This window comes from Phyllobates terribilis, unplaced genomic scaffold, assembly GCF_046119375.1.
Source record: "Phyllobates terribilis strain yellow unplaced genomic scaffold, ASM4611937v1 Scaffold_5__5_contigs__length_657084704, whole genome shotgun sequence".
NCBI lineage: Eukaryota > Metazoa > Chordata > Amphibia > Anura > Dendrobatidae > Phyllobates > Phyllobates terribilis.
The window spans coordinates 500,151,943-500,164,435 of record NW_027362765.1 but is presented as its reverse complement, the minus strand read 5'-3'; the positions used below and the strand labels follow the sequence as shown (position 1 = coordinate 500,164,435).

At 45.6% G+C, this 12,493-nt stretch overlaps 1 protein-coding gene across 2 annotated transcripts in view; it reads right to left on the bottom strand.

Moving 5' to 3' along the window:
• Positions 1-12,119, bottom strand: part of LOC141273561 (solute carrier family 22 member 15-like) — a 270,371-nt gene extending 258,252 nt beyond the window's left edge. Inside the window, exon 1 of one of the 2 annotated variants that reach the window (XM_073685577.1) lies at positions 11,855-12,119. In XM_073685577.1, coding sequence (XP_073541678.1) covers positions 11,855-11,938 — 84 coding nt within the window. In that variant the 5' untranslated portion in view covers positions 11,939-12,119. The remainder of the gene's footprint in view (positions 1-11,854) is intronic. The other variant, XM_073685576.1, reaches the window with a different exon arrangement.
• Between the last annotated feature and the right edge of the window lie 374 nt (positions 12,120-12,493).

Here is a 12,493-nt window from a genome sequence, read left to right as displayed (position 1 = left end):
CAATTAAAAAGACAAACTTGAAACAGATAACACATGTTCCTCTAGGTTTATTTCATAAGGAATTATTACTGAGAGGTCCACGGGTTATCCCATGAAAAACCATTTATGACCTATCCATAGGGCCATAGGATAGGAGGGCACAATGTCTGATCGCTGGAAGCTTCACCAAAAGAATGAGGGTCCTGAGAAGGCATGAGCGGACCCATGGAAGTTCAGGTTTGACCAAACTTTAGTCCAAAGTCTCTCTCTTTCAGAAGTTCGTGTGTGGAGTTCAGCACTGAACACTAGGTGTCCGGTATGAACCCCGGATGTTACAGTTTGGGTTCGCTTATTTCTCGTCCTGAGCCCTTTGAGTTTGAATGTAGAGGTGGTCATGCACGTACTCTGCCTCGCCATTCAGTGTCAGTGCTCACCTGTTTGTTTCAGACCCATAAAAATGAAAAGGGCAGCAGGACGTAGACGTACGCACCACCACCGCTCCATTCAAACTCCCCTTACTGAATCTGTGCTGTCAAAATGGCATATGGTGGATCAGGACCCCGGTTCTACTGATCAGCGGGGTCCATGGATAGCATATTTGTCCCTGTAATGAGGTGAATGTTTTCTGCCTTTAAAGGCAACATATCCGCTTTTGGTCCATGACGCTATGTTTCCAAGTGCCGGGGCAGCTTCCTCTGGAAACAAGATGGCAGCTGCAGTTGCATGGGGAACATAGTGACGATCGCCCTGCCGCACCTTCACTGTCATAGACAGCGGGGATGAACACAGCACTGGCATCTTTAGCGTCAGTCCATCACGTGGCAGTGAAGATGCGGGGAGGCGTAATCCAGACTAAGCGACTGTGGCTCCCACATCGGGTCAGATAAACTGCCTTTGCACTTGGAAATGGCAGCAACGGGGATCAAGAGCAGGACACCTGTATGGCGTCTATACAGTAGATATTTATGGGGAACTTTTAGGTGGGCTGGAGGGTCACTTTAAGCAGTTGCTTTCCTGGAGGAGGTGTAAAATAACTTACATTATTGGGGGTCTTGGTACAAGAAGTGTACTAAAATAATGGCAGTCACCTGCTGGAAAACCCCAATATACGCTTCACTAAAAGACGGCAGAGCAGAGGGATTGTGTATGCGGTAAAGCTGTGGATTGCATTAGCCGGTCGCTGTGCGCTTATTATTTTGCTGACACTCTACACACTTTTTACATAAATGGTTTTGATCCTTTCATTTCCAGACTGGCAGCGCGGTCCTCTATGCCGCTAGCATTTTAACACCTCCAGATAATTCTCATCTCCACAGAGAACTAGTCTCTCCAGCACTAAAACAGCTGGGATCACTTTTACTTTATCTTCTGTCTTCCCCTAGAGGGAAAACATGAAAGATGTGGTGTGTCCCAAGAGGTTCTGCAGCAGCACCAGTGGTTCACAGCTTGTCACAGAGCCGAGTGCGATAATGAGTTATCAGCTACGTCTATAAATAGAGGAGAGAAGAGTCCATGAATGATTCATGTGCCAGAAACTTTAATTTAGCAGCCTGAATCACTGATGAGTTGGGTCAGGCTTTCACTTAAGTCTTAATGACACCAGAGAAGATGATCGCTCCCCTGTAACATCATGCTTAGTGCACATTAGGGCTTGATTGGGGTTAGATAAACATAGCTGCTTTATTACACCTGTCCACACCCGGCTTCACAGCCCCACTGATGGGAATACGGTAGGTCAGAGCCACAATACCACGTACAAACTGTGGACAGATGTGACACTACAGCCGCAGATAAAGGCCGACCGGTGTCTTCCCCATCACAGATGCCAGAACTCGCCCCATTGTTTTCTAGGAGATGGCTTCTGGTAGCTAGTGCATTCATTTATATGCCAGACTTGTCTGGGAGCGCACAGCTTTGTTAGGTCCAGCGGCATGACCTTGTCATCAGCTGTATCCGGCCAGGTATAATACAACTATCCTGACCCAGCCGACGTACTATATGGACAAAAGTATTGGGACACGCGTCCTAAGTAGAGATGAGCAAACACAAGCTTAACCCCTTTACCCTCGACGGCTGTTTGCACGTTAATGACCAGGCCAATTTTTTCAATTCTGACCACTGTCACTTTATGAGGTAATTACTCTGGAACGCTTCAATGGATCCCCCTGATTCTGAGACTGTTTTTTCGTGACAGAAGAGGAGACTCTCCTCCAGACTTGGGTATCATAGAATCTGTTAAAAAAAAAGAATTTAAAATAAAAAATTAAGATTATACTTACCCTCTGATGTCCTCCGGTCTCCTCAGCGATACGTCCAGTCTGTTGTACCTCTCGCGGTGGTGTGAAAGGACCTTTCATGACATCATTTAGCCATTTGACAGGTCACACGACAGCTAACGTCGGCGGTCGTGTGACCTGTCACATGACTAAATGACGTCATGAAAGGTCCTTTCACACCACCGCGAGAGGTACAACAGACTGGACGTATCGCTGAGGAGACCGGAGGACATCAGAGGGTAAGTATAATCTTAATTTTTTATTTTTTACCATTTTTATTCTTTTATGCATGGATTTATATAGTGTGACCAAGTTGTCAAGCACTTTTCTAAGTGATGCTAAAATCGCTTGGAAAAGTACTTGATAACCCGCATGCAGAAATGCATGCAAAGACGCTTCACAAACGCTTCTACCTGGCAGGAAAAAAGCATGTAAAATCCGTATGCGTTTTTTCTTGCCAGGGAGATGTGGAAAAAATCTGCAGCATTTCTGCATCGTGGGCACTTAGCCTAAGGGTTAAAAGTTGACCAGCGATTTCTCATTTTTCCAACCAACTTTACAAAAACAATTTTTTTAGGGTCCACATCACATTTGAAGTGACTTTGAGGGGCCTTGTTGATAGAAAATACCCCAAAGTGACACCATTCTAAAAACTGCACCCCTCAAGGGGCTCAAAACCACATTCAAGAATCTGGAAGAAAACAATGAACATTTAATTTTTTTTCACAAAAATGTTATTTTAGACCCTTTTTTTTTATTATTTTTGCAAGTGTACCAGGAAAAAATGGACCATAAAATGTTTTGTGCAATTTCTCCTGAGCACGCAGATACCCCATATGTGGGGGAAAACCACTGTTTGGGCGCACGGCAGGGCTCGGAAGGGAAGGAGCGCCATTTGACTTTTTGAATGTAAAATTTGCTTGAATAATTAGCGGACGCCATGTTGCGTTTGGGGAGCCCCTGATGTGCCTAAATAGTGTAAATCCGCCACAAGTGGCAACATTTTGGAAACTAGACCCCTCAGGGAACTTATCTAGATGTGTGGTGAGCACCTTGAACTCCCAGGTGCTTCACAGAAGTTTATAACGTAGAGCTGTGAAAATAAAAAGAAATCTAACTTTTTCCACAAAAATGATCTTTTAGCCCCAAATTTTTTTATTTTCACAACGGTAAGAGGAGAAAATTGACCCAAAAACTATTGTGCAATTTCCCATAAGGACGCCAATACCCCATATGTGTGGAAAATACACTGTTTGGGTGCACGGCAGGGTTCAGAAGGTAAGGAGAACTGTGTGACTTTTTGAACGCAAAATTGTCTGGAATCGAGAGCGGACGCCATGTCGCGTTTGAACGTTGAAGAGCCCCTGGTACACCTAAACAGTGGAAACCACCCACAAGGGACCCCATTTTGAAAAGTAGATCCTTCAAGGATTTTATCAAGGGGTATAATGAACGTTTTGAACCCAGAGGTACGACACAGAATTTGATAACATTAGGTCATCATACTGAATAAGTTGACATTAGTCTTCAGCGCAAGTGCTCGCTACTTGAGTTTGCATCGGTTACTCGGGTGTGCACCAAGTATGCTCGAGTACCCGCCCCGCATGTTTCACGGTTGTCAGACACCTAAAAAAAATAAAATGCGGGGATTGCGTGTTTTTTTGGCTGTATAACAGCCGCGAAACATATGGGGCAGAGACTCGAGTATGTCACTCGATCACCTGCGATACTCGTTGCATACCCAAGCACCTGATGCAAACTCAAGTAGCGAGCACTTGCGCTCAACACTAGTCGCCATATCATCATCATTCTTTTTTTCTATATCTTTGAAAAATTCCCAACCTCAACACAACCCTAACATAACCCTAATGCCAACCCTAACACAACCCCAACCCTAGCGTTTATTTTTTACGCCGTTTTTGCAATAATTTTTCCATATTTCGCCCGACAGAGGCATATAAGGGCTTGTTTTTTGTGGGACAAGTTGACGTTTTTATTGGTACCATTTGCGGGTACGTGACATTTTTTGATCACTTTCTATTCCGATTTTTGCGAGGCAGAACAAACAAAAACCAACAATTCAGGAATTGTTGTTTTTTTTATGCCGTTCCACATGTGGTAAAATTGATAAGGTAGCTTTATTCTTCTGAAAGCTATAATTTTTTTATTTTTTCGGCTGATGGCGCTGAATCGCGGCTTGTTTTTGCGGGATAAGATGACCTTTTCAACAGTACCATTTTTATTTACATTCATATTTTTTATCGCGTTTTATTCCATTTTTTTGGGCAGTATGATGATAAAGCATTGTTTTGCTTTTATTTTTACGGTGTTCACTAAAGGGGTTAACTAGTGGGACAGTTTTATAGGTCAGGTCGTTCCGGACGACCAAATATTTGTACTTTTAGGCTGAGTTCACACAATGCGGCTGTAATGCATTTCCGCGGCTGTTTTTCCGCAGCGTTCCCGCAGTGTACTTCCAGGACCTGCAGTGACGTCACTTATCACCTGATGGTCACATGGGAACAAGAATGTTCCCATGGTCTCCAGCTCACCGGGCTCATTAGCTGATCTTCAACTGGTGAACCCCAGTGACCCCCTGCAGCCTGGATACTGACAGGGGGTGATTTTACACCCTTGCCAGTATACAGTGCTGTATTCTACAGCTGTGACATCAGTGATTTCTGATGTCACAGCTGTAGAAATGATCCGGATCGTCGTGGGACAGTCATGATCGTGGACTACGTCGTTGACGTCAGACAGGTGAGGAATGTTGTTGTTTGTTTTTTTACATTTTTTTTTTTGAGGAGATCGAGGGCTTCGCGGAGGCAGGTAATAAAAAAAATTGTCGACCCGTGTGTGTTTTTTATTTCATTAAAATACTTTTTTTCTGGCCGTGTCTTTTATTGAAATAGTGGCGACCATTTAACCACGCGGATAGTAATGGGGGCGTCTTATAGACGCCCTCCATTACTAACCTGGGCTTCACGTCAGCTGCAAATACAAGGCTGACGTGAACCCCAACCCCATTACCCCCTGCCACCACTACAGGGCAGTGTGGAAGAGCGAGGCTAAGCGCCAGATTTGGCGCATTTTATGGATACGCCATTTCGGGGACTGCTGAGGGGTGAGATTAATAGTCGCGGAGGGGACTAGTATCCATGGCCCCTTCCATGGCTATTAATATCAGCCCGCAGCTGTCTAGTTTAGCCTTTGCTGGCTAGATTTTATAGGGGGACCCCAGGTCAATTTTTTTCTGTAATCTAGCCAGTAGAGGCTAAACAAACAGCTGTGGGCTGATATTAATAGCCAGGGAACATTTTTGGCTAATTGCCCCTTCCCTGGCTACGAATATCAGCCCTCTGAGGTCGGCTTTCCCTCTGCTGGTTATAAACATGACGAGGGAGCCCACGCCATATATATATATATATTTTTTTTTTAACTTTAGGCTTTGTGCCCATAATTCAGACGTAGCAGCGCTTTGGACGATTTTTGTTGCGTCAAAAATGTTGCATTCTATTGAACGCAGGTAAATCCACATGTGTTCACTAAACCATGCGGATTTACCGCATTCAATACATTCTAGTGGTCAAATTTCTATTGTGGAGACTAGCAACTCCACAAGAGAATTTGACATGCTGCGGTCCTTAAAGACGCACCGCATGTCAGTGTCCACGGGTGATTCGCAACCTCTGATGCATGCATAGTGGACATGGGATTTCTAGAGATCCCATCCACTATACTGTAACATCTGGACGCTGCGGGTTTGACGCTGTATATACACGCAGCATCAAACCTGCAGCGGCTCCAGATCGTGGCCACGAACCCAAACTCACTCGCAGCATGTCAATTTCTGTAGCAGACATGCCAGTCTCCACTGCAGATTTTGACAGATTGAAGTGTCATTATATGCAGTGGATTCACATGTACCGACAACAAAAGTGCGGCATTAGAACACCGCGTTTTGGACGCAACATAAATACGTTGTGTCCACAGTGCTGCTGAGTGCTGATCGGGGGGGAGCGTAGCGGCTAACGAACCAGCTGTGAGATGTTATTTAATGGCCAGGGAAATGTTTGCCTAAGGGCACCTTCCAGGCTAAAAAAACCAGCTCACAGCAGTCGCATAAATTACATGAATAGAAATGCTAAAGAAGATTGGGTGAATGGGACTAGCTGACACCCAGCTCTTTTGTTTGGTTATGTTAAGGTGTCAATCAAACCTTTTCATGACCAAGCAAAGTAAAGAAACACACAGACACACTGTAAACACTTTATTTGAAATACAACTGACCCATTCTTTAATCATTTAAATGAACCAATATGCTCACCCCCGTTCTCATGGTAATCCAAGGGCTTAAGCAATGTCCCACCAACTTTATTTAGCTCCAAAAATCATTCACTGATGCGCAAAAACCCTTAAAAAAATGCATGTAGAAAGGCATATAAATCCGCATGTGGTTTTTTTCTGCCAGGGAGAGGAAAAAACGCTTCAATTCCTAAACCTGTGCACATACCCTTATAGTTGTTTTTTTTTCATAATAATATTTATTTATGGATACAGTAGTATATTTTTATTTTTTGGGGATTATTTTTTCATATTTTTTTTATATTTTTACAATTTTTTTTTCTTACACTTTGTCCCACATTGGGACTTTCATTTTTTGCAGGCTGATGGCTTGCATAACATAGGGATGCAGCAGCATCCCTGTGCTATGCAGGCTGTCAGTCCTGCAGACACAAGTTACTTTGATCGTGCACTGCGCATGATCAAAGTAACTTGCTGGTGTCTGGTGACAATTGGGACACTGCGCTGATAGTGCGGGGTCTCTGATGCAAGGTAAAAGGGGCTGTTTTTCCTCTCTTCACTCCCGGAATGCTGTGATCAACTTCGATCGCAGGATTTCGGGGGCTAATGTGCTGGGACCGCTCCTGGCACATAGCTGATACCTGGCGGCGATCGCGCCCGCACAGCCTCTGTGCACCAGTATCCATTCTGAATGTAGTAGCCAGCATCGTATTGCTATCAAGCCACTTCACCGACGCCTCTATCCTGTGCCAGTCATTGCATGGGTTAGGTTAAACAATCACTACAGAAAACAATATAAACTCATCTTTCTCACCCACCAAGCTGTCCACAGTTCAGCACCGCCCTATATCTCTTCCCTCATTTCCGTCTATCACCCCTCCTGTGCCCTCAGTCCTGCAACTGATCTAAGACAGACATCCTTCTTAATCCGAACCGCACACCTCCGTCTCCAATAATTCTCTCGTGCCATGCCAGTTTTCTGGAATGCCCCAAATCCATACAAGGCAAGGGTCACGATAAAGGCAGGGGAACATAAAGGCAGCCATGTGTGCCAGACTGCCAACAGCCAAGACTTCCCTGTTCATGTTCTCCTCCTCATTATCACCCAATCTGCGTTGGGATGAGATGAGGCTGGACTGTGTAGCCTCACCCTCTATAGTTCCTTGTCCATCTCATCGCGCTCCGCCTGCAAGGCCTCTTCTTTTACTTTTTTGCATGCTTCAATAGTCTCCATGGGAGACTTGAAGCTGCAATTATCGGATCGCCTGTACTACACACAGACGATGACCAGATAGCCCATGTGTAGCAGAAATGCTTACATGCTATGAGTGCCGACCGCTGGGCGGCGCTCATAGTAATCTGGCAATAACAACCGCAGGGGTCTCCTGCAGACCACGGGTTTTCATGCCAACCCATCGGCGACTCGCGATCATGTGATGGGTTCACCGATAGGCGGGGCTAATGACACGCATCCGGTTTGCGCAAGTTAAATACCGCTGTCAGAGATTGACAGTGGCAATTAACTAGTTAACAGCCGTGGATGGATCGCAATTTCACCCGGCTGTTAGGGGCACATAACAGCTGTACAGATCAGTTGACATGTGCCTGGAAGGGTGCGGGCTCAGCGCCAGAGTCTGCACCAGAAGGAGGAAGCCGACGTGAGTCATACTATTACGGCATACGTCGGAAAGGGTTTAAAGGGGTTTTCCACTCCTTTTTGAAAACTGACCAAAGGAAAGGCATCCTAAGCGAATAGGGAAATTGGTGTTCCTTATCCGAAAGTAGCTGTCCACAGTGATATAGCATTGTGTTGTCACTTAATATACCTGATTATGGATTACACCACAAGACACCATTCATCACATTTAAGGCCCCCTACACATTAGACTAACATTGGCTAATCCCGTGCTGTAATGTCTGTAGACTCTTTTGCTTTCTCCCCTGCCCAGGAGATGTGGTATGATCAGACCATGTTCCTGCACGGTCAGACACAGCCATTACACAGTACACAGCAGGGGCACATTTATAAGATTATCTCAGCACAGGAACATTTTATTTAAACACATCCAATTGTGGAAATTATTTGTATTCCTAGATTTATTAATTAAAATGTACTTTGTTCGTGGGAAAACCCTTTAAAGGGAACCTGTCACATCCAATCTGCAGCATGGGATAGAGCAGAGGAGAGGGGAAGATTGATGCATAGATTTGTGAGTGAGATTCAGTATTCTCTGCTCTTCCTGGGACTTTTGGTCCGGTGGGCGGTCCCATCAGTGACTGACAGCTTTCTTTGTATAACTGTTCATACAGAGAGAGCTGTCAGTCACTGATCGGACGCCCACTGGACTGAAAATGCCAGAAAGAGCAGAGGATTAAATGGTAAAACACAGGGTATACGGAATTTTTTCACTAAATTACACATAATCTGCTCACCTCCCCCTGCTCTATGACTTGCTGCCGGCAGATTGTATTGCATTTTCATGAAGACTGGTTCCCTATAATGAGATTTGTCATCTTAGGGCATAACATAAAATGTCATAGCTAATATTGCCAATCATTGCTTCCTTTACAAATACATTTCTTGCATGAATTAATACACCAATTACACATTTCAAAAGCAAAAGGATCATTTCTGTAAGAATCGCAATGTTGGGAATGGCCGTCAGCTCTCCCTGACCCGAGTGTGACAGCTGCATAGAGACACATGATGTAACGCTCGGGACAGGAGAGCCGCCGGCCAGTCCGAGCATTGCGATGCGATCCACGTCCGAGTTATACGGCCGTCTGACTCTCCCTTAAGCAGATTAGTATAATTATAGGATACACAGCACGGTTACAATTAAAGGGCAATTCTCATCTCAGCCTTTCAGGGCTTAATCAGGAATAATCCTGTCTAGATGCGGACCACGGGAGAGCTCTCTGTGTTACATGGTTTCTGCAGGTCTCATTCATTTATATGGGAGATGGTGTAGATCAGCTCAGCGGTGTCAGTATCTCCACCTCCTGATCAGAACATGGACTGAGTTTTTCCTGTAAAATAAAAAGGGACTGTCTGTTCCGCAAATCAGCACAACTGTCCATAGGCTGGACTGCGGTTCAGATTTTTTTTCAGTTCAATGAGGATGAACTGCAATGCAAAATTCAACCTGTAGGCAAGAGTGGCACTGTTTCTATAAAAAAAAAAAATGTAATTTTCTAAATCTGAAAAACCACATTTTTATTACATACAGAAATAACTGAGTATTTGATAATCACTGAGATACATCTGCCCTCGTATCAAACTTAGTTGTACTATAAAGGGGTTTTCTACCACTTTGATAATGATGACGGTGTTTTAGGCTAGGGTCACACCACTGGATTTTCTCTCATCTGCAAAAATCTGTCCGATTATGCTAATCACAGTCTGATCAAAGTGTGATCCAATTTTCTCGGATGATGAGAATATGGGGAAAAACAAATTCTCCATCTTCTCCATTCTGTCAGTCCATGGAAATTAGACTGCACTCAGATGTCATCTGAGTACAGTTGATTTTTCCATTGGTTTGAATGGAAGAGTACGATCCAAGTATCGGTTGCAACTCGTGCATGCTGCTATTTTTTCCTCAAATAGACTGTGTCTGAGGAAAAATAAATGGGACATGTGCGCGGCCCCATGGACCAACATTCGCCCAAGTGCGATCCAATGTTTTTGCGGATTGCACTAGGAACCAAAATACAGTCGTCTGCACGAGCCCTTAGGATCAGTCAGCAATATCAGATCAGCACCGATCAGCTGTTACCAGTGCGGAGCAGGACACTGCAGCGCCATCACACTGGTCAGTGGCTGCTTCCGGTAATTCCGATCAGCTCCTATACCTGATCCACACTGAAACTGTGGCCTCTGCTGGCACTGCAAATAGCTGATCGGTGGGGGCGGCAGGTGTCGGACACCCACTGATCTGTTTAGTAAAAGAAGCACGCCTCCTCCCATCAAAGTTTTTATCCTCCTAATATATTGCAGTAATCATTATATAGCACTGTGTACTTACAATTGCTCATTTTGCCTTTCTACCCAGATAACTCTTCTCTATATAGAAACAGGAAGTCTCTTGTCCCTGCAGAAATCATTCCCTTGTTCAACTGCTGACCCAGCTGCTCCCCCGCCCCGCCATTGACATTTGCAGTGACTCATGAGTCATACAGGGAAAATTGACCTCCTGTTTCTACATAGAGCTTAGAAGGATTCGGCTAGTCAGTTTTTAATCACGTGATGTCATAGACCTAATGGAAAAGAAAAGAATTAACTGGGTAAAAGGGCAAAAGGAGCAATTGTAAGTACACAGTGCTATATAATATGAGGATTGCATTATAGTAGGAGGATAAAAACTTTCATGGGAGGAGGAGTGCTTCTTTAATCAATATCATAGCAATGGACAACCTCCTTTAAGATAGCTGCGTCAGTCAATAGCTATTACTTCTGGTCCCTTATACACAGGTGTCCTATGCTTGGCTCAGACAGTGTGTGTTATCAATGGGAAGAGAGGAGTAAGTCACTGTCAGACATCACTAGTGGTGACTTGTCTCCTTTAAAGGATTTTCTACTCCTTTTGAAAAAACCGACCAAAGGAAAGGGATCAAAATAAAATAAGGAAATTGGTGTTCCTCATCCTTTTACACCCCTGGTGCTGCTCTGGCGGTCTTCACTGGGACCTGAAGTGACGGCGGCCACTGACTGGCTGCAATGTCAGGTGACTGATGGACAGGAAGTGATAAGAGTCACCTGATCCTGCAGACAATCAGTGGCCAGGTGATTAAATGTCATCACTTCTGGTCCAGAGAGGCAGGGCAGTATCGGGGAGGGGTCCGTATACAGCGCAGTCGGTCGGTCACGCTGATCCAACATTCATCTACAGTGTATGGCGACCTTTATGGCTGCAGAGGATTAGCCCATGTGCCCTGGGGAGTGGGCGTCCTCTCCGCAGCATATGGTGAAGCCGCACTGGATGTGGCAGAGGTTGGCTGTGGGCATCATAGTAAGATGGCATCAGGTCCTTATACCAGCAGGATCCTGTGCACAGAAGTGTGCAGTGACCACCTGACCATGCGCGGCATATGCTGGGTGACACAATGGCACAGCTCGCCCGCTCACAGCACACAGGCACCTGTAGGTCTGGCTGCCACCATCAGTTCTGATGATGCCTCACCCTGGAGGAGACCCTCAGTGATCTCTGTGAGGGGAAGCAGATGTCGCATGTCAGAGGCCTTATGATGCTATTACTGTAGTGTCGCACACACCCGGACATGACAGGACCGACCTGCAGCAGGACCAGGAACCCTGTCAGCCGCTTCTGGCACCAGCCGAACTCCCCGACTGAGAGAAAAGCCTCATCTACGTCCATCTGCTGTCATCTAACTGACTGACGCCACCGCGACAAGTCACATGACTACAGGTAGCTCAGCCTCTGACGTCACCAGGCTATGGGCTGACGCGCTAATTCGCAGTTGTACGGCATACGGAAGTGCTTCGTGCGGCCCAAGCCTCGCTCTCACTACGTGGAGTACTTTCATGACGCGTGCAGTTGACGTCACAGCTTTCCGCTCGGCAGTAGTATTTGATTGGCTGGTATTTGGGGGGGTGTCACAGCGGTGTCCTTAAAATACCATGCTGCCCTTAGTCACTGACACTAATGACATGAGCGGTGGTCAGCGCGGCTGTGAGAGTGTATGTGGGGAGTGTGCACATACTGCGCCATACATGTGAGACTGCGCTGCTCTGCACCTGCGGCTCTCTCCATGCGGTTTACAGAAGACGCCATCTTCCATAGTGGCCGCAGCTTTCCTAGTTACTAAGAGCCCTTCGCTCCACATCCGGCAGACAGGAGCAGCACTGACTGCGGGGCTGCCCCATATCACACCGCTCACCTGCTCTAATGGCTGCCAAGAGCTCTCATCTG